We start from the raw sequence: 26437 nt of genomic DNA on the forward strand, positions 1-26437 counted from the left end.
CAGATGTGGTCTGACCAATGCTTTGTACAGGGGCAGGATTATGTTTCGATATCTGCAGTCTATTCCTCTTTTGATACAAGAAGGTACTTTGCTGGCTTTTGCTGCTTGGCATTGCATGTCTATGATCTACCAGAACCCCCAGATCCTTTTCCATTTCTGACCCCTCTAACTGTATTCCCCCTAGACAGTATGAAGCATGCATGTTGTTAGCCCCCAAGTGCATAACTTTACAATTATCTATATTAAATGTCATTTGCCACTTAGCAGCCCAACCTAACAGAACATCTAGGTCTGCTTGTAGATTCTAGACATCCTGTATGGACTTAATTCCATTACGTAGTTTGGTGTCATCTGTAAACACAGAAATGGTACTTTTAATCCCAAACACTATATCATTAATAAAAATGGTAAACAGTAATTGTCCCAACACTGAACCCTGGGGTAGACCACTAATAACCTTAGACCATCCAGAGTATGAATCATTAATCACAACTCTGTGGATGCGGTCTTTACACCAGTTATCCATTGCAGATAAACTTTTCTAAACCTATTCACCCTAACTTGCATATTAACCCCCCTAGCGGTGACTCTGGGTGGAATCCACTTGCAAAAAGTGGTAACCCCGAGTCACACTCATGTTAAGTTTAGAAGCCCCTCTTACCTGCGCCTCGTGATCCAGCGGCGATCGCGCTGTGATGCTGGGGCGTCTGTCCGTCGGGGGGGCATGGCCGGGCGGGAAATTTAAAAGCGGATTACCGAGTTATCTGCTTTTAAATGCCGCCTGGGTCCCAGCCACGCCTCTGCTCGCAACTGCAGTTAGATGCAATTAGGACTTCTGCATGCTGCATCACATCTAACTGGTGATGCGATCAGCAATAGTAAATGCTGGGGGTGATGCCAGTGGCGATTTCCAGCTTGCATCACCCCCGGAATTTACTATTGCTGATCGCATCACCCGGAAGATGTAACGCAAGCAGAAGCATTGGTGGTTTCAGGGGGTGAGGCAGGGCGGGAGATCTCCATTGCATCACCCAGCAAGATGTGACATCTTTCGGGTGATGCGGTGGAGTGATGGATTCTGGGGCCGGGAAATTTACTATGTAATCTGCTTTTAAATATTTTTTATAGTAAAAACACATAAAAACATATAATAAAAGTATAAATACACATTTGGTGCACCAAGCATCATTGCCCAGTGCCCCGATTTACATTTTGCCCACTATTAGCCCTGACCTTGATCTGACCTTTTGATGACTTATAAATCAATTCCTGAATGTATCATTTGATCACTTTATCTTTGACCTTCATTGTTTCTGACTGATTACTGGAGACCACACGACATCCAAAAGGCATCTCGCTGGCGCAATCGCTGTTATGAAGGGATTTGAAAGCAGCAATAGCGTTTTGGAGTCCCTTGTGGAATCGTGTGATAGTGATTGACTAGGAAATTTGGCATCAGACAGCAAAAGTGAACTGAGCGACGATTCTGGACCTGAGGTCTGTGCTGTGTGCACATGGTGCTCCATTGACCATGATGTGGACCAGGCAGCACCACCAAGATTCCCATTTACTGGCGCACCTGGGACAAAAATTGAGGCTGAATGAGACAACCCCCTGGCATACCTAAAGTTGTTTTTGATCAATAAAGTAATCGAAAAAAATTGTTGTGGAGACAAACAGGTAAGCTGCTCTGTTTGCTTGTTTGAAATTTTTGCTAACTTTTTTTTTAAAAAAATTTCTAACATGTATGCTGCTGTTTGCCAAATTTTTGAAATGTTTTGCTAATTTTTTATGCAAACATGTATGCTGCTCTGTTTGCTAACTTTTTGAAATGTTTTGCTAATTTTTTATGCAAACATGTATGCTGCTCTGTGTTTGCTAACATATTACTTGCAACCTTCACCACACTATAAAAGAACATATCCTAAAATACCTTTTTTATTTTGTTTCATGCAGGTACACTGGACAGCAAGGTGCTCCACACCTGAGGTTTGCAAAAAGCAGAAAATGGGAACCTGTGACCAAGGATGACATTTGGCTGTTTTTGGGCTTGGTAATCGTGCAGGGAGTTGTGGAAAAACCAGTGCAGAAGTGGTACTGGTCTAAGAATAAAATGATTGCCACTCCATTCTTTAGCAGAATACCGATTTTTTTTTTTTTTTTTTTCTTCTTTATCATGAAGTACTTGCACTTCGCAAACAATGAAGAATTTGATGAGACTACCCATCCTGCACCAAAATTGAAGAAAATTTGGGAAGTTTCTCGATTCTAAAAAATTTCCAGAGACATCAGTATTGACAAAAGTCTAATGGCTTACAAGGGGAGGCCCAGCTGGGTGCAGTACATTGCGTCAAAGAGGGAACGATTTGGCGTGAAAAAGTATATGCTGTGCAAATCCTCATCTGGCTACATATGGAATACAGTACTTTACACTGGAAAAGGGACACATTTCAACCCCAGATACAGCCATTATGGTTTGGCAACACCTTTAGTGCTTTCCCTTATTGAGCCATTGCTAGGTCAGGGCTATTGTGTCACAACTGACAACTTCTACACCTCTCCTGAGCTTTGAGTTCCTTCTGCAACACAGAACAGATGCCTATGGAACCGTTAGGGCTAACTGACACAACCTACCATCAATGTTTGCAAAATGAGAAGCTGAAGACAGGAGAAATTGTTGCCTGACAGAAAGGAAAGATGGTGGCCCTGAGATGGCGTTACACAAAAGATGTGTCCCTGATGAGTAGTGCCCATAATGCCTCCACTCTTCTGGTACACACAAAACGTGGGAAAGAAGTGATGAAGCCACAGGTGGTGATTGACTACAACAACACCATGGGGAGGTGTCGACAGAGCTGACCAAGCCATGACATTCTACCCAGCGATGAGGAAACAGCAAAGGAAGTACTGCCTACAGAATGCCTACATTCTGTACAGAAAAAAATGTTGGAGGCAAGTGAATCATTCATTTGCAAGTTTCCAAATCCATAGTCAAGAACCACCAAACACCATCAGTGGCTATGAATAGACCTGGATGTCCTGCTTCCACCGTTGTCAACCCAGATTGCCTGACTGGTTGTCACTTCACTGAATTTATCCCACCAACCCAGAAAAAGGCAGCACCTACAAGGATGTGCGTGGTTTGCTGCTCAAAGACCGATAACAGAGGACGTAAGAAACGCAAAGAAACCAGGTTCCTGTCCTGAAAGGCTACTGTCCTGACTGTGATGTTGGGCTTTGTGCAGCACCCTGCTTCAAAATCTACCACATCCAGGATGTCTACTAAAAATGTAAATATTTTTTTTTTTCTAAAATAAGCATTTAATTTATCTTATTATTTATCAATAATATTGCACCCTTGTTTGGAAAATTTCAGTTAGAAACTTTTGATAAAATTTTTTTTGATAAATTACACTGTTGTGGTCTATTATTTAATTATTTTTTATAATGTAAAATTATGTATTATATTATAATTTATGATTATAATATAATAAATAGACCTTTTTATACCCAGGAGTTAATCCTAAGAATTACAGGCCCAAAATATAAACAAAAATTTCTGTGCAAAAAAAATAGGATCACTTTTTTTGCATCAAAAAACTGACAGAATTAGAACGCTAGGGGGGTTAGACAGATTTTTAAGTATCCTCCATCTTCCATCTTACCTGTCGTGGGTTCCAACATGGACCAAGACAGTTTGTCCACTCAGTCCACCTCATGCTGAACCCTGGCACCAGGGAGACAGCGAACCGGTTGAAGGGATCTGGGCAACAAACTATTTTATCAGTCATCCTGATCACAGAATCCCCTATGACAACTAATTGTCTATACCATCCTGCATTGCTTTCCCTACCCCCAGTAAATGGGCTGCTCTCCCGGCTGTTAGGGGTAGCAGTAACATCTAGAGTTGCCACCACTGGGTCTGCCACCTGCACATCTTCACATAACTTTGCAAATTTGTTAGGGTGCTCAAACACAGGGCTGGCCTTCCTTTTCTGGGTGCCCCTACCATTTCCTCTAACTACAGTAACTCCTTACATGTTCATCCTAATTAACCACTCCACCCTCCACATCTAACCCATTAACTACCTGCTCTTTGAGCAGGAGACCCCTCCCAAGGTGATCGACTGATTTCAGTGTTGTAATGTGTTTCTCCAGCTCTCCAATGCGAGATACCAGAAGGGCGACATGCTCACATCTGTCACAGCAATATTCATGTAGGAGCTGTTGCTCCATTTGTGCATACATATGGCAGACTTTGCACTGAATTAAACCTTCCACCTTGTTGCCTTTCATTTTCCCAGTTACAACGCTTGTTTTCAAGGAGTTATAAAAGTTTACTTACAATTTCTAGTTACTATAAGGATTCAACTCCTTTTGTTTGCAAACTCCTGTGTTTTTTTAACTCTGCTTGATTCCAAGCCATTTGTTTACCCAGCCAAGCAGTGAGCAAGCTCAAGGTGTGTCTGCCAAGAATTTAAATCACCTGTGAAACCTTGACCACTCCCCTTTAGATGTCAGCAAGGAAAAAGGAGAAAAAACAACTATTTAAAACAAAAACTGACAGTCAAGCAGACAAAACTTCCAAATGCACAATATAACTGCACTTGATTCCAAGCCATTTGTTTTACGAGCCAAGAGTAAGCAAGTCATGATGCCAAACTTACAAAAATAGATTGAGGGGTTTTATACTCTAAATTATTTGTCCCCAACCTTTTGTACGTCGTGGACCAGTAAATGCACGGTCTCCGAACCATGCATGGGCAGGGAGATGTGTGTCACTCAAAGGGGAAGAAACTTCCACCCGGAGTGACACCATGATGCCTGAACCCGCCCACTCCCATCGCAGGTCTGAGCTCCAGAGACACAACCCTCCCGCGTCTCTGAGCCTTCGATGTCTCCAGGAGACGTCCGCGGCTATCGCAGGTGTGCCCCCCTACCGGGGTCCTTCTTCTGACCCCGCTGAGGGGTGCACCGGCTAGAGCCGTAGACCGGGGGTTGGGGACCTTTGGTCTAAATGATCAAATAACCCTTTTAAAAAAAAAATTGCAGTCAGCTTTTTCTTTACTCTACCCCTTCAGAATGGAGACTTCCCCCAGTTTTTTTCTTACTACTCTGTCTAATGTGATGACTACATTATTAAATCTGCTTCTTCTGGTCAGGAGTTGTCCTAAATCACGTCAGTAACTGGACAATGAAAGGTGAAGTAACGCAATGATGATTTCATTTCTCTGTTACTGTTTTTTTCCTCCAATTATCATGCTTCGTGTCAGCAGATTAACTGATTGGTACTGATAATTTCTCTTACCTTCCAATCTCTTCTGTATAGAGACTACAAGAGGCAACTATTCAGCCAAATTGTGGGTACTGCTTACCTTTTTAGAATCAAAAAAATGTAATATAAACTTACTTTAAATGTTGTTTCATGAAGAACTCTGTGGTGGCCCTCTTACCTTCTTAAAGCACCGTAAATTAACTAGAGAATGTCCGGCGCCACTCCTTTGCTGAACTAGCTTGCCAATACAGAAAGATGTCCTTGCTGACATACCATTGCTTAGAAAAAGGCAATCGGAAAACTACAGTACATATAAATTTGTTTTCCTCATTTTATGACAGCTGCTTGTCATAGCAAGGGGAAATGAAAAACAATTCCCTAACTGAAAGAGGAATGCTAAAAAAATAAAAAAAGGTGTGCACTTAATACCAGGTCACTGTCTTGCAGATTATTTCAAGTGGCAGTCACTGCCCAGCAAGATGGCATACTTGTAATTTACTACTACTACAATCCTTACTATAGCTGCAGCACACATAGACTTTAGTTTGCCACATTGGTAATGTACTGTGATTTACCATTATGTGTTACAATGTATCATTCTCCCTGTACTCTTTTTGCTGTTGCTATTCCCTCTCCTCCCTAGTCTGTTAACTCCCTGTCTGTACTCCTGCACCTTTTTTTCTCTACTACTTGCTGGTGACAGCTCACCCAACCCTGGTCCTCCCCACAGCCTCTCTCTTCTTACCCTTTCAGCAAGATACATCCTCCTCCTAACCTCATTCCTTCTCACCACTCTATTGAATGCCAGATCCGCCAGCAATCCACTAACTTCTATCCACAACATTCTCCTCTCTAAATCTCTGAATTTCTTGGCTCTCACAGAAACTTGTCTTTCCTCCTTAGACTCTGCCTCTGCTGCTGCACTCTCCTATAAAGGTTTACACTTCACACATACCCCTAGACCTGGCAACAGTAGGTGGTCATGTGGGTCTCATTCACTCCCCTAACTTTACATACAGAGTCTTTCCTACCCTGCCCTCTGCAGTTCATTCCATTCATCTTTTTGGCCCCCATCCCTCATTGTAGCTGTTGTCTACCGCCACACCCGTCCCAGTTTCACAATTTTTGGATAACTTTGCTTCCTGGCTCCCATATATCCTTTCCCATGGCCTACTCACCCTCATCCTCAGTGACTTTAATGTTGCAGTGGATGATCCTAATGTTGCAGTTGATGACCCTAACAAACCTTTCTGACCACAACATCCTCACCTTCAACCCAACTAATTCTTTCCCCTCATTGCCACATCCCAGACCTGCCCAATGGCAGAGAGCTATATATAACCTTGACCACAACCTATTCTCAAACGGCCTTACATCCCAAACCCCTACTATCTCTAAAATAACATCTCTAGATAAAGTTGCCACTCAATTCAATCACACTCTTTCTTTGGTGCTTGATAAAATTCCCCCTGCCACCTTACATTACCCCTGTCCTGCTAACCCCCGACCTTGGCACAACAATCACACCAAACATCTGCAAAAGACTGTTCATGCAGCTGAGCGCAAGGAGTGAAATCTGGTCAGGCTAAACACCTTAACACTGCACTCACAATCACTAAAATTATTTCTCCACTGGCATATGCTCTCTTCAAACCCATGCAGCCTCTTCTCAATAATTGACTTCCTCCTAAACCCCACACCTGCTGCCCCCACAACTACCGTTTCTGTCCAAGACATAACCTCCTACTTTAGAGCCAACTTTGTTAAAATCAGACATCGTTACATAGGTTGAACCCCCAGATCCTTTTCCATTTCTGACTCCCAAAATGTATTCTCCCTAGACAGTATGAAGCATGCATGTTGTTAGTCCCAAGTGCATAACTTTACATTTATCAATATTAAATGTCATTTGCTACTTGTTTGCCCAATCAATCAGTGCATCTAGGTCTGCTTGTAGATTATATGCATCCCGTATGAAATTTCATTATAGTTTGGTGTCATCTGCAAACACAGAAATGGTACTTTAAATCCCAAACTATATATCATTTATGAAGATGGTAAACAGTGGAGGGCTTAACACTGAACCCTGGGGTACACCACTAATAACCTTAGACCATTCAGAGTTTGAATTAATAATCACTGCTCTCTGGATGCAATCTTTAAACCAGTTCACTTTCAATTTACAGAATACATTTTCTAAACCTTTAGACCCTAATTTGCATATTAACATTGGGGGTACTGTTTCAAATGCTTTAGTAAAGTCCAGGTAAACTATATCAACTGCTAGTCCACTGTCTACCTGTTTACTTACTACCTCATAAAAGGTGAGTAAATGTGTTTGTTTGACATCTTTTTTGAATCCATGCTGAATATCACTATAATATTATTTTCTAGCTGAATCTCCTCTATGTGCTTTTTTATCAAAACTCTCTTGAACCTTTCCAACCATGGAAGAATGACCGTGCCAGTGTCTCTAAAAATTAAACAATGGCTTTGAAATAACTGAGCTCAGCTGTTTGAGGACACATGGAACAGAGGAATAGGCACCTAGGGTTTGTTTAGGCAAATATTGAAACTGTATTCAGTAATAACTTCTCATCCAATCATCTTCAAAGACTTGCAAACACCTATAAAGGCCTATACAGGCTTTTGCAAACTCAAACTTATTTGCCTAAAAAAGATCCTGGAAGCTTAGCTGTGCAGAATAGGCTTCCATGAGGGTTTAACAGCCCCATTTTCCAGACGTGGGTCTAAATTTACCCTGTCTTTAATGTCCTATTGAATCCTGGTGAAGACTGTAATGGCTTAAAAGTCAAGCAGCAAGGCACTTTACCTAAGATCCATAACCAGGCTCTGGCAGATGGGTTCCAGGGTTCAATCCCGTCCTGCTATTGCCATCTAGCCCTCTAGATGGTTTGAACACTACTGGTCTAAAAAAAGCCTATTTGGAAGACTTTGGAGCTTTAAAGAAGAAAGGGGCTATTGGTGGCATTCATAGAAACATATGTTTCAAACAGGCTTTTTTGAACTATAATAACAAAAATGTTGGCAGCCTGTTGTTCATAGGATGAAAAAATAAAATGTAATGAAATTGTAGATAAAAGCCTTGTTTACCTCAGATCCCACTAATTTGTTCTACATAAAAGTCTATATCTCTGATTTGCAAAATATTCCCAAATATTAGAGCTAATATTTTGGGTAGATTACTTTCTTGCCTTTTGATTTATTTAAATGTATTTATCAGAAAAGCTTAATAATTTAATTATAAGTTCTTTATTTTAGAGCAATTTTCCTGCAGAGGCCAAACATCCACAAATAGAAGCACTGATCTATGTGAAGATATTCTGCCTCTGTATATCTCTACCCTGTCAGTGTCCCCCAGTGCCAGAGACTGGTGTGTGAAATGTGAACCAGTTGTCAGGACTAAGGTTTTTTTCTGAGAGAGCTTGAAAATATTATTTATACCCTAATTCATCAAGCAGAATCGGATGATCGCTCGCGCATTCGTATTTTAACAGATCCTCCTTAATCGCGCAGCTGAAATCTAATGAAGCATTAAAGATTCTAATTGACCTGTAAAGGACTGTAGATAATTATGCACAGAACAGAGAGCAGGTGTGCGCTAATTAATTGCTATGATCTCACCTAATCGCCTTAATCTAATCTAATCGCCTTAATTGGCAGATTCGCACCCCTATTGCTCATTATTATCAAGCCAGGAATCCAGCTGGCAGTGAGGAGGCGAGTGTATGAGCGCACTCGACTCCAGACCGCGGGAAACCGTGCTCGCTGGTCGCGCGTACTTTCGCGCTTCCAGCGAGCGCGGATTTTATTGATGAATCAGGGCCATTGTCTTCCTTCAAATACTTTTTGTATTGCATGGGAATAATTTGCCATTTTTTTATTTCAAAAAACAATTCTAAAGGATTACAGTATAGTGAGAAGGGTTGGGCCTTACTTACTTTATCTAATATTGACTACTGGCTCAATTTAAAACTTTATTAAGCCATTTTATTTCTAAGAATGTTCCGGATCCTTCTGAAGATTTGAGCACCAGAAATAAGATTTAAATCTAATTTGTAATTCTCTTCTTGGAATGGAATTTGATCTATTACCTGGCAAGCCAGAAGCACTTCCACATTAAACAGCAAACAGAATAATTTCTTCATTCTAGACTGAACATTTAACCTTAACATAGAAATATGTTGGTGGGATTTGATCAAATTCTAGTGTCCAACTTGAAAATACTGCAAAAACCCAGGATTTGCCTCCTTCTGAAAGAGGGAGTACTTTCTTTTTGACATGACGCGGTAACAATATATATAACCAGGCCAAGGCAGAATAATAAAAACAGTAGGGAGAGACTGATGGGGAACATATCATAGGGTCAGAGTTTGAGGATCAGAAAATGGGAGAGTCAAAGGCTCGAAGAGCAGTAAATCGAAGCATTGATATAATTATGTGCAAATGCTTAAAGTCTGACCACAACCAGTTTAAAACGCTTTTTATTTCATTTTTTATTAATGAAAAATGCTTTATAATTTTGTTACATTGTGTATAGCTACCCCCAACCAACCAGCAATGGCAAAACAACATTAAAAAAAGTAATTAAAAAAGTAATTTTTTCCATTTTAAATGGCTAACAATTACGAACAATATAAAATAAAAAAAATTGTTGTTATTTTTACTGTGGTGTTCTTGGGGTTACAATTAGGCTATAAAATATATCTTGGGAAATGTCACAATACATGGTTTACTAATAGCTAAGTTATTTTGTTTAGAGTTGTGAGGCAAATTATTTTACACCTGGTGGAAAAGATCAATACCTATTTATTCTCTTTTTGCCACAGTATCAAAGATTGACCATCTGAAGCATACATATTTTTATGTGTGTCTTAGGAATGCAATCTGTATTTTTAAATAAATTACTTATCTTTTAATACTTACTTTTACTCATGCTTTTACCTAATCTTTTACTAATATTTTCTATACTTTTCAAGAAGCATGAAAATGACCACCTTCTCTAGCATTTATTACTAATCTTTGCATATGTTATTTTTATTAGGTGTTTGAAAAGTTTCAGTTTAAGAGATTTAAATATAATACCTGTAAATTATAAAAAAAAATTGAAGGCAGATTGATTTTCAAACTAAAAGTCATCATATGGTAAAAATAACTGAATTCATATTTTTTTTTATAATTTTATTTTTTATTCAGTGAACAGTCATACATACTGGTATTAAACATTAAAACATACAAATCACCAATTGTGTTATTATCTTCCACATCACATACTGAATTCATAATAAACATGGTAAACTGTAAATCAACCAAACTTGATATAAATCGATAAATGGCTTTATATATAATCCCTTTACTTCTTTCTTATAACTTCTTTGCAGTCACATAGAAAGATGAACTACATTTTCTAAAGATACCATCAGACTGTGTTCTGAATCAGAATATTTCAGGTGGACATCCCATTCACAGTCTTTGCACATTTCATGATTTTAACATTTCATGTACATCAATTTGATTTTCTAAAGAAGTAGTTTGTGTTTACTCTGCAAAGTAAATACTTTATTTGCAAAGTGAATATGTACTTACTGGCATAGTAAATAAGTAAATAAGAACATGCGCTGCTTTCTTAAAAATATTACCTTATCTATGGTTTCCAGGAATGTGTGGTAATCATCAGTAGTGTTGGTGTTCGAATTCGTGTTGTCTTTATATTCGACCCGAATATGGCTTTTCGAATTCGTGAAAAAAAAAATGAATGTTAAATTAATTTAATTAGTGTGTGTTTTTATTTTAACTATTTTTTTATTTTTACAGGTTATCCGACAATCACATTATGAATCATAATGTCATTGTGGGATCCCCGGACCGTGGGAACTTTGGGATTACAGCTAATTGGAAGCATGTGCCTTCAATTAGCTGTAACCTCAGGCAATACCAGGGCAATAGAGGTTCAATGGGGATATGTATCTCCATATATCACCTCACATTTTCACTTTTATTGAAACATCAAACTTTCGATACATACTACAGGAGAAATAGGTTGGAGATCATTTAAACAAAACAACAATGGAGCTTTTAAACCAATCACTTTTTACACAGTTTATAATTGTAGGCCTTCCTAATCTTGGTAAATATGAGACCTTATTATTTCTCTTTCCGAGTATCAGCTACATTTTTACTCTAAGTGGAAACCTAACAATACTTACCCTTATCTGCACTTATTGTCAGCTTCATGTTCCGTTTTATAGTTTTGTTGCTGTACTTTCCTTCTTGGAAATTTGGTACACCCCTGTCACTATACCAAAAAATGTTGATAAACTTGGTAAATGTTAGGTTAATATCCCATATTGGCTGCTTGTTGCAAATATACTTTTTCATAGCCTTGGTATTACAGAAACCTATATTCTAACAGCAATGGCTTTTGACCTCTATATGCCCATATGCAACCTTCTAAGGTACCCATCCATAATGACTGTTGCGTGTAGTTTTCATTTGGCAGCTTTCTGCTGGGTTATTGGCTTTATCCGACCTCTAACCCAAGTCATCTTGTTGTCACCTTTTTTATTTTGTCATTCAAACATAGTTGAACAAATCGTTTGTGACTTTACTCCACTGATAATCTTGGCCTGTTCAGACATTTCACCTAATGTCAAAGTTGACTTTGTAATCAATTTCCTTATTATTTGTATCTCCTTCACTTCTATTCTTATGTCCAATTTCCAATTTTTTAATCTCCACTGTGTTAAAAATAAAAACATCAGAGGGCAGGAAAAAGGTTTTTTCCACATGTGGAGCTCATCTTACAGTTGTTTTTTTATTTTTTTGGAAGTGTTTGTTTTATGTATGTTAGGCCAATCAAAATTACCTCAGCAAACTATGACCACGTAATGGCCGTGATTTACTCGGTATTGACACCTATGTGCAATCCAGAAATTAACAGCCTAAGGAATCCAGAAATTAGACGAGTACTGAGGAGAAAGTTAGCAAAATTGTTTTAAAGATCTTGTTTAAAGGACTATGTACATTTATCTTAACTAAGTAATTTATATTTTTTTAAAGCACGGCAAGATTTTTGGGTTATGGATAAAGATTGGACTATCCACTATCTTTTTTTGCAATAGTACTCTTATCAGGAGTTTTTAAATCTGCCCCTTTACTATCGGGTCTTCCCTTTTCATTAAATATTGACAGCCTTTCTGCTTGTATGGCTTTTATACAACCTAACATGATAGATAGCTGCTATGACCAAAGCTGGTAAGCAGGGCCAGAAATAGGTTTGGTTTAATATTGCTGTAATCACAACAAGGTATATGCTCATTTTTAAAAATAATCTGTAGGCTTCATGTAAACTGTAAGCCTGTGAATGTATAAATGTTATTGAACTTACTACTGCATGTGATCTGTGCAAAAGGATATAGGAATGAACATTATATATTTCTCATTATTATCAGTAATATGTATAATACAAATTTAGCTTGAATACATTTCAAAATTATAGCCAGACCTAATGGGTCTTATTTATCAAAGTGTATGAAAGGAAAATGACTAGTGCCACCTTCTGCAACAATTTTTTTCTAACTAAAATCTAACTACATAACATTGCTAGTCATATCCATTGTATTTATTAAAGTACAGTATTTTTGAAAAAAAATATAATTCTCATGCTCCTACTTATAATACTTGAAACATAACATGCAACTTAGCATGCATGCTTCATACTGTCTAGGGGGAATACATTTGGGGGAGTAAGAAATGGAAAAGGATCTGGGGGTGCTGGTGGATCATAGACCTAATACCAGCATACAATGCCAGGGTGCAATATCTAAACCTAGCGAAGTACTTTCTTGTATTAAAAGAGGAATAGACTGCAGAGATGGAGACATAATCCCGCCCCTGTGCAAAGCATTGGTCAGACCACATCTGGTATATGCAGTCCAGTTTTGGGCACCAGTTCACTAAAAGGACATTGTGGAATTGGAGAGAATGCAGAGAAGGGCAACTAAACTAATAAAAAGAATGGAGGAGCTTAGCTATGAAGAGAGATTAGCTGAACTGAATCTATTCTCCCTTGAGAAGAGACATTTAAGAGGGGATATGATCACCCTGTATAAATATATAAATGGTCCATATAGAGAACTCTCTTCCCCCTTATTCACTTTGAGATAATTACAAAGAACAAGAGGGCACTCTTTGCGTCTGGAGGAAAAGAAGTTTAAGCTCCAGATAAGGAAGGGATTCTTCATTGTAAGGTCTGTGAAAATGTGGAATCGGCTCCCTCAGGAAGTAGTTTCAGCAACTACTATAGATTGCTTTAAGAAAAAGCTGGATGCTTTTCTAGAAGCACAGAATATAACTGGGTATTAAGGCTTTAAAGTAAAGATAACCGAGACTGTTGATCCAGGGAACATCCGATTGCCTCATGAAATCAGGAAGGAATTTTTTCCCCTGTTGAAGCAAACTGTACCAGGTTTTCTTTTGCCTTCCTCTGGACCAACTATGCCTTATAGGGTTTTATAGAAGAAATCTACCTTGTCAGAACATAGGCAGAGATCAAATCTTCTGTCTGATGTCTTAAGAATGTAAAAGAAAGAAAGGAAGGTGGGGAGGGGGTTTGCTTCATTTGTTCTTGTTCTTCACTTGAAACATCCCAATCTCATATAATAATACCACACACATTTATAAAACTAACTTGATAACAAGTTACTTGCATGTGCTGTTCCGTTGAATATTCTAAGTATTATTGGATATGCTTTCTGCAGTCATTAATCAATTTTGTATATATGTCTTTTTTAACCTTAATAAAATTATCATAAGAGTATTTTATTATATTTCCTGCAAAGCCCTTTAGGTAACTGTTATCAAGTTACTTTTATATATATCTTTGTCAAATGGAATTGGACTGAGTATAATTTTACAAATGAGGAAATTGCCCTTGCACATTACTATAACTTGTTTGATTAAACATAGAATGGAAGTGAACTTGTAAGCAATCATATCAATGTAATTTGGGGTAATATATGTGCATAGCTTGTTATTAGCCTAGACATACATTTATTGCTAGAGATTGGTACCTCAATCCAGTTCAGTTAGTCTGTTTTATTTAATTACAGAAACTAGTAGGTGCTTTATGTTGATCATCCTCCAGTGCCTTTTTTAATAGATCCTGAAATCCACAAGCTCTACACTACAAACCAAAGGAAAGACTGTGCTGGTAAACTGTTTTTTCCATCTGATTCTTTAGTCTGATGACTGTTGACAGACTCTATTTGACTGGTAAAACCTGTCAAAAAGTAAAATGCAAACAAAGCAGGACTCCATTCATGGTGCCCCTAGACCCCACCCCCAGGGAGATGGATCACTGTGGAACGCTGGCCAGATTATCGTGTTCTCTGCCCTCACCAGTGTAGATCTGGTCCCATCAGGAGTTAAACCTGGATATTCCTCCTCATGGAGCATCACCATGTGGTTCTGCATCCTAAATTATTATGAAATAGAAAAAATGTAACCCTTAGATTGCTTGGATCTGTCTCCCCAGAAATATATATATATATATATATATATATATATATATATATATATAAATATAAATATATATAAATTAGAAAGACACAAAAAGGCTGGTGTCACGGTCCCTCCTGTGACTAAGGTTAGAAGACCCGTGAGACAAACTGCGTGTGAGGTTATCTGACAGTCTTTTTGTTTTCACTTGTTTCAGTGTTGTTGTTTGTAATGACCACACCTCTTGTCTCAGCTGCAGCTGGTGGTCATTACTGCTCCTCTATTTAGTCTGGCCTCACACTTCATGCTATGCAGTTGATATTCTCTGCTTCGATGTGGAAGAGCTGGTGTGTTGTCCTCTCCACAGTTCCTTGCATCCATTTTCTATTGAAGATAAGTTGTACTGCTATTGATATTTTGTTGTTCTCTTGTGTTCGGTGTTACTAGGCCTCAGGGAGACGTTGGTTTGTTCATCTGGGAAGGAACCAGTAGTCTCAAACCCTGTCACTACTCCTAGGGCAATTTAGGGCTACTAGGGCCTAGGTTCCGGTGTATGAGTATTCCCACCTTCAGGGTCTATTCATGCTGACTGGAGTCAGGGCTAGGTTAGGGTGTCCGTAGGTGGTGACCGTTTCCTTCTCCATAGACTTTGAGGCCTAGTCCCTTGTCTTTATCCTTGTGTGTTCATTCTGGTGAACCTTCCCCCCCTCCCCATAATACATGACATTATCAACCGCCCTAAAAACGAAAAATAAAAAAATTCCATTTTGTTTGTGACGGTGCGGTAATGGAGACTATTGCTGCACTGGTCAGACATTTGCAGGGACTGTCTTTGGAGGTAGCTGACCTCCGCACGACCGTCTCACAGATCCAGAGACCACAGGTGGCTGGTTCTGACAGCGGGAACCAGGCCTGCCCTGAGCCTAAGGTGGCTCTCCCAGACAGGTTTTCTAAGGGAAGGGACAATTTTATTCAGTTCAGGGAGTCGTACAAACTTTTTTTTAAACTACGTCCACACTCTTCTGGGGACGATAGTCAAAGAGTGGGTATAATCATTTCATTGCTTAAAGGTGACGCTTAGTCTTGGGCTTTTTCGTTGTCGACCGGATCACAGTCCCTCCGGTCAGTAGATACATTTTTCAGAGTGCTAGGTCTTATATATGATGACCCAGATCGGTTCTCCCTGGCCAAGACCAAGTTGCGTGGCTTACGGCAGGGAAAGCGTTGTGCAGGGACCTATTGCTCTGAATTTAGGAAGTGGGCTATGGATACTGAGTGGAATGATCCAGCTCTCTGTAATCAAATTTGTCAAGGGCTAACCGAGAGCCTGAAGGACGCATTGGCATTTCACGAATATCCTGGGTCATTGGAAGCGGCTATGTCCCTTGCTGTACGTATGGATAGACGCCTGAGGAAGAGATCTAAGGTTCCTCAATCCCAGGACGTACTATCATATAAGGTGGCGGCCCCTTCTGACACTTTGGGTGGAGAGACTCTTGAGTTCATGTCTAGTGACGAACCTATGCAGTTGGGGGGAGCTACCCATGGACCTGGGAATAGGAAACTTAGGCATAAGAAGGGACTCTGTTTTTTTCTGTGGAAAACTGAGACATTTTGTTAACATCTGTTCTAATGTTTAGCGCCAAAGTGAAATCAAAAAAAAAAATGTGTGTTTAATCCTCATCTCTCTCTTGGTGGTTGTTAATCGCTTCAGTAAGATGTTGCACTTTATACCATTATCAGGGCTACCTAATGCTGAAACCATCGCACAAGTGTTTGTCGATAACATTGTGAAGCTACATGGTATTCCCTCTGATGTGGTGTCTGATAGGGGTACTCAGTTTGTTTCCAGATTCTGAAAGGCGTTCTGCACTCGTCTGGGGGTACATTTGTCCTTCTCTTCTGTCTTTCATCCTCAGTCGAACTGACAGACTGAACGCACTAACCAGAATCTGGAGACTTACTTAAGATGTTTTGTCTCGGAGAATCAGGAGGAGTGGTCTTCATTTTTGTCTTTGGTGGAGTTTGCCATAAATAACCGTAGGCAGGAGTCCACTGATAAGTCGCCGTTTTTTGGGGCATATGGGTTCCATCCGCAATTTGGCATATTTTCTGGTACTGAGACTTCAGGAATTCCTGAAGAGGAAAGATTTTCCTTTTCTTTGTCATCTATTTGGCGTAAAATTCTAAACAATTTAAAAAAGATAGGCAACAAGTATAAACGAATGGCTGACAAGAGACGTATGAATGGTCCGGACCTAACAGTGGGTGATTCTGTGTGGCTGTCCACAAGAAACATTAAGATTAAAGTATTTTCTTGGAAGTTGGGTCCAAGGTTTATTGGTCCATATAAGATCTCTGCCATTATTAACCCGGTTGCCTTTCGTCTCGAACTTCCACAGGCTTTAAAATTTCATAATGTGTTCCACAAATCACTGCTGAAGAGATACGTCGAACCTGCGGAACCGTCCTTCTTGCTTCCCGCTCCTGTCATAGTGGTTGGTAATCTAGAATTTCAGATTGCCAGGTTCCTGGACTCCTAAATTCTCCGTAGAACACTCCAGTATCTCGTTTACTGGAAGGTTTACGGTCCAGAGGAGAGAATGTGGGTTCCAGTCGTTAGTCCAGATGTTAGTCTCCTAGTGAAAGCTTTCCACAAGGCTAACCTGGATAAGGTTGGTCCTGGGTGTCCGGAGGCCACCCGTAGAAGGGGGGTACTGTCACGGTCCCTCCTGTGACTGAGGTTAGAAGACATGTGAGACAAGCTGCACGTGAGGTTATCTGACAGTCTGTTTGTTTTCACTTCATATTTCACTTCAATTGTGTCATAGCAATGTTAATAATTGTAGGAGTTCCGTATATACACTAAAAAGGTAAATGGGGTTTATAGGTATGAATGTAGAGGTAGTGTAGATATGGTAGTGTAAGAGATGGTAGTTTAGGTATAATAGTATGTATGTTGTTAAACTCAAACATGCAAATGTGCGTAAGCTCGCCATGAGCATATACGCTCCTCCTCTGGCCATGGCGTATTGCTGCGAGCCGGTGCCGATGTTTTTTAGACTGGATGCAACACTGCAAACTAATTTATATCAAGCTATATATATACTACTTAGCACTTTATAATATGTCATCCCATCACACAATGGTATGAATGTAAAAAAAATGTACAAAAGCTTTTTGGATCTGATTCAAATTTCAATATAGTTTGGCTTTAGAGAAATCAAATGATTGAAAAAAAGATTGTTGGCAAAGATGTTATAATACATGTATCAAGGAACATTTAGTGTCTTCGCTTGTGTGTGTGTGTATGTCAAAATAGATTTAAATGTATATAAATACATATGTATATTCATTAATACTATTTTAACTGGACTGGTTTGTGGGGGGGATTAATCAAGTAAATTTGCTTGGAGGGTATTAAGCTCCTGAGCGGTAAATTTCTGTCTGGATTTTTATGTCTAAAAGTGGTACGTTGGTTTTCTTACGAAAATGTATTTTACAGTGTAATATAATGGATGAGTATATATTTTTTTTAATTTTCAAAAATAATATACTAATACTATTATTTTATACTGTAAAATAAATGTTCATGAAAGACAATGTACAGCTTTTACGCATATAAATCCACTGTATTGCATTCAATACAATTATTTTGTATTGAATGCAATACAAATGGATTTGAATTTTCTGCCCCGCCACACCGGCAACGTCCTCGCGCATAAACGTCACCGCGAACCAATAATTCATCGAGTGCAGAGGAACCCGGCCGATGGAAGAAAGAAGATGCACACCACAGAGAAGGACGACGTGGGAGGTTGGCGGATCAGGTAAGACTCGATTTACTATTACATCCTTTAGGTTTACCTACCCCGAGTGTGACTCGGGGGTACCGCTTTTAACATCTTTTTTCTACCCCAAGTCACACTCGGGGTTACAGCCCAGGGGTTAGATGATGTGACTTTTTGTAATCATATTTGTTAGCTTCATCTGCTGCTGCAATGTTTTTGTGCCTGGTTTCTAATTACTGCTTCTGTTTAGCAATTCTTCAGCAATGTTTTTTCATTTTATCCACAAATAATTAGTACAAATATATGCATGGTTTCCACTCCAAACTGGTACTTGACCCCCCTTGTTGCCTTTGTCCCATTCTCAAAGTCATATTGTCACATATTGTTAGTTGAATGCATTATGTACATATTCCTTTTATTAATAAATTATTAAATTGTCATGGTTTTTATTTCTTTTATTTTTTTAAATAGTCTGACATTTGGTGAATAAGCTGTGGTTTTCCTTTAGCATACTTCACTCATGTTGATTTGCTGCCACTGTTCTACAGAAGTCCTTTGTTCATTTGTAGTAGTGTTATAGATGTGTTCTTACTGTGCTGTGCTGCCTGATCTTAGCCCTATTGTATACAAGCACACTTCCACTTCCTGGCCAAATTCAATTAGCTGTCCAGATGGGCATACTCATTCTAACATACCTCATGGTGATGGAAGGATGTCCAGGTTGCCAAGCACAACATTAAACCACATTGATTGACAAGCTCACAAGCAGCATCAAGCACTCTTAGAAATAAAGAGATGTTCAACTTAATTTTGCTTAATAAATACTGGATTGTATTGGATTATTTAGGTGTTTACACAAATCAAATAGTACTAGTATATAAAACTTCCAGTGACAAATACACTTACAGCCTCTCAGGGTGTTTATGCAGGTTTGAATGCCATTTTAGACCTTGGCTCACTAAATATTTACCTATTCACCTCAGCTTGGTAGTGGAAGCACATAAAGGTAGATTCCATAAGCAATATTATCCATGAATGTTGCTTTGAGCCAACCCCATGACATTAGAAATCATAGGAAGAAATAGGCAACCTTTTCAATATGAAGCATGTAAAGCAATATGCCAAAAAAAACCCTCTGACTTCTTAATTGCAAAATGGACATTGAAACATTCAAAGTTTAAAAAACAAAAGCAGCTATTGTGCTAAACCGTAAGAAAAGTATGAAATGTAGCAACATAGATTAGGATAACACAGCAAATACAAGCCCCCCCTCCTCCTTGAAGAAAAAAAAGACAAAGGAAAAAGCAAGGTAGACATCACCCTTATATATGCACATCTTTATGCGCACAGCTGATACAAATTTGCATGTAATTTGGATGTGCACAGTCTGTGAAATTTGGCTGTTTATTTTTTCAAAGTTAGACATTCTATATAATTTTTTGATATGATCCCTTAGATTTGTACACCAGTGAACAGCTATCTAATAAAAAATAAATTAAAACAACGGCTTTTATGTTAAAATAATTTATGAAATGTGTGTGTTTAGTGTAACTTTTAAACTTTTTTTTTTACAGGTTATCCCACAATTAAAGGAAGATTCTCATGGCTGCATTCATGTCATGAGCACAGCTGTGGGACTCCTGACAGTGTGGGATCCCCTTTAGTGCTCCGTGATTGGCTGAGCAAAGGGGATTACATGCTTTTTGAATTGTCTGTCTTCCCGATATAGAAAGCAGGCGGGGGGTTCGGTGCCTTCTGGATCTCCGTGATTGGCTGAGCAAAGGGGATTACATGCTTTTTAAATTGTCTGTTTGTCTTCCCGATATAGAAAGCAGGCGGGGGGTTGGGTGCCTTCTGGATCCTGATGCATTATCTTGCCTGCAGTGGAACAAATTTCGAAAACTGGCGCCAGAGGCAGAGCAGTTTGGTATTCCTTGCCCCCAGGAGTTGTGGAAGATTTTAATGGTGTCATGATGTCGTTAATAAGGCAGTCAGTATTGCAAGCCACATGGGTAGCTTATACAGCGGTATGGAGAGAGTGGTTTTGTTTTTGTGGTTAGTTGGGAAATTCGGGAGCGGCTGCAGAAAATGTACCTTTGTTGCTTTGTTTCTTGTGTAGAGCATGGGAAAGAGGGGACTCTGGCGAAAATGAATAGGACTTTGGCGGGTCTGGCAATTTTATTTAAGTGGTTGGGGGTACTAGATGCTACAAAGTATTTTGCGGTATGGCAGGCTTTAAAAGGGTTGCAGAAGGGTAGAGTGGTGGTGGATAAAAGGAGAGTGGTATCTTTTAGTATGTTGGTGGTATTTTGGGATCATGTGCGGGAGGTGTGTGTATCAGGGTATGAATTGTGCCTATTCGGCATGGCTTTTGTTTTGGCAGCTTTTGGAGCATTCCGGGTACACAAATTAATGAGTGCTAACCGACAGGGTGTGGGGGGTTTACAGTGGGGGCATGTACAGTGTGTTGGGAGTAGGGTGACTCTTTTGATCTGTGGGGGGAGGTTTAATTTGTCAAAGAAGGGAGGGATGTCGTTTGTTTGGCTGTGGCGCGGTTAGTTGAACAAGGCGTTGCACGAACAAGGTTCGTATAAAAGTGAAGAGGGAGGTGGGCAGGTTTATTATGAGTAATGGTGGAATAGTGGTTCGCCATTGGGAGTTAGAGGAGGATGTTCCACGTTTTTTACAGGGAGATGGCGTGCACCTCAATGCAGTGGGAATTGATTTGTGGTCCTTGGGATTACAAGAAGGAATTGGGAGAGCTTTGAGTGTGTGGAGGGGCGCACAAGTGTAAGGGATGGAATGGAATCGGCATATAAATTAGGGTGCCAGTTCAGGGAGTTGGATGTGCTATTGATAGTTCTTGAGGCAGTGGGTTTGCGCCACAGAGCTGAATATGTCAAAGTGAAGGTCCCTGGGTGGTTAATAATCGGTAGTAATGGTATGTCTTTGAGGACCGGTAAATAGAATAGTTTGGTTTGGTGGTTTAAAAAGTTGGTTATGTGTTTAACCCCCCCTAGCAGTAATCCTGAGTGTGACTCGGGGTGGCTTTTACTTGCAAAAAGCGGTAATCCCGAGTCACACTCGGGGTAACTTTAGGAGCCCCCTTACCTTTGCCCCACGTTCCATCGGCGATCCGATGGTCCTGGTGTGATGCCCGGGCGCCGGTCCTTCAGGGGGTGTGGCCGGGCGGGAAATTTAAATGGAGATGCGAGCAGCAGCTCCAGCGTCTGTGTGCCTGTGTGAGGCAGGGCAGGGAATCCCCATTCACATCACCCCGGAGGATGAGTCATCTTCCGGGTGATGTGAGTGGTGATGTATGGGGGTGTGTCTGGGAGGGAAATTTAAAAGCAGATTGCAATGTAATCTGCTTTTAAATGGTTTTTACAGTACAAAAATACCACACAACATAAAATAAAAATAAAAGTACATTTTTAATTTTATATTTTATTTTAAGATTACATTGTTGTCTATGATTTCATTAGTTTTTTAAATTATTATTTATAATTATGTATTATAATATAATTTATGATTATATTATAATAAATATATATATTATTATCATACCGGGGAGTTAATCCTAAGAACTACAGGCCCACAATATAAATAAAAATTTCTATGCAAAAAAAATAGGATCACTTTTTGCATCAAAAAACTGACAAAATTAGAACGCTAGGGGGGTTAAAGTCTAACTTATTACAGAATTGTTAATGTGTATTAAATTTAGGCTTGTAATAATAAAATCGCCAAAAGGCCAATTGTACCACACCCGCAAGTGTTTGTTGGTATTATTATTATATAATGTTGGTAAGGAGGGGCATTTGGTTGGACAAAAACTCTCACCTTACACAGTCAAGAGTGGCCAAGAGCAAAAAGAAAAATTAAAGTAGTCTGATGGCCAGCATGACCGGGGGGGGGGGGGTTGAGGGGAGAGGTGGGTATTAATAGGTTGGAAAAAGTGGTCTGATGGTGGAAGAAAGGTCATCGGTCATTTATCAAAAACAATAGGTCAGAGTCAGACAGTAGAAGGTCAGAGGATAAGTAGTCAAGGTCACAATTTTTTTTTTAGAAAAAGAAGATTCACACCCTTCCTCCCTCCCTGTAGTTACGAGGTGTTGGCTGGGGCAATAGAGGTCCTCGAGGGCAGAGTTGTGTGGAATAGGCTTTAAATCAAATTCAAGTTTGCAATAATAAAATGACCGAAAGGCCAATTGTACCACACCCGCAAGTGTTTGTTGTTATTATTATTAGTGTTGGTAAGTGTGTACATCACACTAGGAGTTAACAAGAGGTGGCCTGCATTAGAAAGGTTAAGGAGCGGTGAAGAGCAGGAGGGAAATTGTCAGATACAATGCTCGGAAGACCCAGTGTAGGTAGCAAATTCACAGTCCATCTTGACAAATATGGCAATTTGCATACCGCCTTTTTTTGTCATGATAAGGGTATTAGTATTATTAAAATCTGCTAATATGAACAAACGTGCAGCCACCTCAGGGCAACGTTTTCTTTTCAGCGTCTTATCTTATAAGCAGGCATCATCTGCTCCCCAATGCATTGGTGCTCAGCACGCTTTATCTTAGTCAGTCAACCCAGATTCAACTGCAGAAGCAGGCCATCCAGGTGCTGTTTTGTTGCAAATATACACCGGCATCTATGTCCCTGGCGTGTGAATGTTGAGGACTCGAGGCCAGGGGAAGCAAATGCCAGCCGGGCATCTGCTCACAAGCCTTAGGCTGGAGGGCGGGACCGTGGGGCAGGTGGGTGGTACCGGGCAGGAAATTTAAAATAATGAGGATTTTTAAATGTTCCACTTTTACATTTAAAAATCCTCATTATTCATACCGCCAGATACTCATGGACCTGGAAGATTATATTATGAATGTTTCATTGAACGACAGATTCATTTCTTTAAACCACACATAAGTTTTGACCTTTCCATGTTCTATCCAAAACTAAAAAAGGCTTTGGCTTCGCACACACCTTTTTACCTTTTTGTCCATGTAAGCAGATTTTAAAAAAAAATAAAAGTGAATACTTAAAACTCCTAAAAACTTACATGGAAAACTCTCTCTTAACTTTCCATGTCTGACAAACTTTTCTTTTTTTTTTATTAACTACAGTTATACTGCATCTACTATCTTGGGAAATGGCTCATTAGTTGGTATATCTACTTTGTTCAGGAATTTGTTGTAAATAATTGTGCATCTCATGTGAATATGTGCTATTGATAAATGGTGTATATGTTATATAAACCTTTCTTTTGTTTGCTTCTAAGAAGGCAATCTATCCAATATATTATTTATGAAAGTATTTAAAAATGTATATATTTATTTGTTCATTGTATTTTGTATATACAGCAAAATAACATGAAATTTAAATATTGAAGAACATACATTATTCTATCCTGAAGTTTTTCATTGTGTGAAATATTTATGATGAAATTTCACTAACACGCTAAGCTCATCAGTAATGGTAAGAAGAAATATGATTTCACATAGAAAAGTACTGCATCACACAGTGTTTAATATTTTAAAAAGTTTTCAGGTTTTTTAATACTTTACAAACAAACATTTAAAAAGCACTCAAACCGTGTGCATTTATGATGACCCCCAGGGTGTTCATATTTACACTGTATACTCTCATGCAAAAGACTTGCTGGACATGTCAAAGGATTTGACCTGCTATGCCTAAAACTTTACTACCTTTTTTTTTTTAATCTTGCCAGCATTTAAACTATATTTTGCAGAGTAATAATTCATTCTGATAGGTGAGCAGCTAAACTGCATAAAGTGCAGTAAAACTTTGTAAAAAAAAAAAAATCAAATCAATTTATGGAAGCCAGCAGGGAGCAGGAAACCATTACTAGTGTGAGGATTCTCATGGAGTGTGTATGCCAGAAGCCAATGGTGGTACTAGTACTCATATGACTATTGTACTAGAACTAGACCTAATGTAATTTATTTCTAAATGATTTGTTTGATATACAAAGGGAGTATGGTTTTCTTTAAAGCTGTATTCTTATCATGGGCTTATTTTTTTAATAACATTGTTTTCCTTTTCTTTTCAGGAAATCACTTTCAATGCAACATAAAGCAAAATACATTTTTAAATAATTTAACCAAAAGACATATGGAGTTTTCTAACCAGTCACTTGTTACTCAATTTATTATCGTAGGCTTCCCTGACCTTGATGGATATGAGGCCTTATTATTTTTTTTTTTGAGTATAGCATACATTTTCACCCTCTGTGGTAATTTCACAATAATTACCCTCATCTGTACTTATTGCCAGCTTCATGTTCCTCTCTACCTATTTGTTGCTGAGCTTTCCTTCTTGGAAATTTGGTACACCACTGTTACTGTACCAAAAATGTTAACAATTTTGCTGAATGTTAAAATAATCTCTTATGTTGGTTGCCTGTTGCAAATCTATTTTTTTCATATCCTAGGTGTCAGAGAAACCTATCTTTTAACAGTAATGGCCTTTGACCGCTACATGGCCATATGCAACCCTTTAAGGTACCCATGCATAATTACTATTGTGTGTTGTTTTCAAATGGCAGCTTTCGGTTGGGTTATTGGCTTCCTAGGACCTCTAACACAAATAATTTTACTGTCTCATCTTGCCTTCTGTGGTTCAAACAGGGTTGAGCATATTTTCTGTGACTTTAATCCACTGATGAACTTGGCTTGTTCAGATATTTCACTTAATGTTAGAGTAAATTTTGCCATCAATTCCTTTCTTCTTTTTCTTGCTTTCACTTGTATTCTTATGTCCTATTTTAAAATAATTTCCACTGTGTTAAAAATAAAGACAGCAGAAGGAAGAAAAAAGGCATTTTCCACATGTGGAGCACATCTTACAGTGGTCTTCCTTTTCTTTTGTAGTGCAAGTTTTATGTATGTTAGACCAATCAAAACTAACACTGTAAAATATGACCGCATAATGGCTTTGATTTACTCTGTTTTAACACCAATGTGCAATCCAGTTATATATAGCCTAAGGAATCAAGAAATTAGACGACTATTAAGAAAGAAGATAAAAAAACTATTTGAAAGCCCAAGTTTAAGTTGGCAAATTCATTTCAGTTCGATAAAAATACTACAGTTTGGTTATTTCAAAAGGCAGCCTCAGCCTGAGAATAAAGGAATATCTTCTGCTAATATGCTGCAGGTCTTTTCCACAACACTTTATTAAACTTTACACAAACATGCGTGTCGCACATGTATTTAATATTCACTCAAGGCAGTAGGCAACCCAACTCCAATACACATGTAATCCAACACACTTTTGGACATGGTACTGCAACCTTGCACTTTGAAGTGTGCAACATTAGAAAAAATTCTGCATCTCCATTTTTTAGATAATATGGCAGAGGGAAGAATACACTAAAATATACCAACCCAAAATTTCCTTTCACACCAACAACATGGATGAAATGAACATGGCAGTGCGTGAAGACCAGAGAAACAGACGGCACCAAACAGATAGTATTTTTGTGTTGACTATGCAAAAATGGCACAGGATCTCTAAGAAAAACAATTCTTTATATAGGGTTAAGAAGAAACCAAATGACTTGTTTCCAATATTTTTACAAATAAAGGTATTCAAAAATGATTAAAGGTATACCATTATCTTTTTTTCTGTATGATTCATTCAACTGCTCTTTCTGCACATTTTATTATGTATACATATATTTGTATATTATTTGTAGCTTGCTGTTTGTTATTTTGACCCATGGTGTACCCCCTAACACCCCATTGATTCATTAAGATTATATTGTTATAAATCTTTGTAGATCTTAGAATCTTTTCCTGAGGAAGCAGACGATAGTTCCATGAAACGCATCGAA

At 38.8% G+C, this 26437-nt stretch overlaps 1 protein-coding gene and 1 pseudogene across 1 annotated transcript; both read left to right on the plus strand.

Annotated features, from left to right (window-relative positions):
• Window positions 1–8792: 8792 nt before the first annotated feature.
• Window positions 8793–13057, plus strand: LOC140342507 (olfactory receptor 6N2-like; annotated as a pseudogene).
• A 10713-nt stretch (window positions 13058–23770) lies between these two features.
• LOC140342039 (olfactory receptor 6N2-like) lies at window positions 23771–26182 on the plus strand. The gene has a single exon (XM_072428043.1). The coding sequence runs from the start codon at window positions 24553–24555 to the stop codon at window positions 25780–25782; it is 1230 nt and encodes a 409-aa protein (XP_072284144.1). The 5' UTR covers window positions 23771–24552; the 3' UTR covers window positions 25783–26182.
• The last annotated feature ends 255 nt before the right edge of the window (window positions 26183–26437 follow it).

This window comes from Pyxicephalus adspersus, chromosome 12, assembly GCF_032062135.1.
Source record: "Pyxicephalus adspersus chromosome 12, UCB_Pads_2.0, whole genome shotgun sequence".
NCBI lineage: Eukaryota > Metazoa > Chordata > Amphibia > Anura > Pyxicephalidae > Pyxicephalus > Pyxicephalus adspersus.

Excerpts from the sequence above, each read along its gene's own strand:
- LOC140342039 (XM_072428043.1), top strand. The coding sequence starts at position 24,553 with ATGATTTGTTTGATATACAAAGGGAGTATGGTTTTCTTTAAAGCTGTA.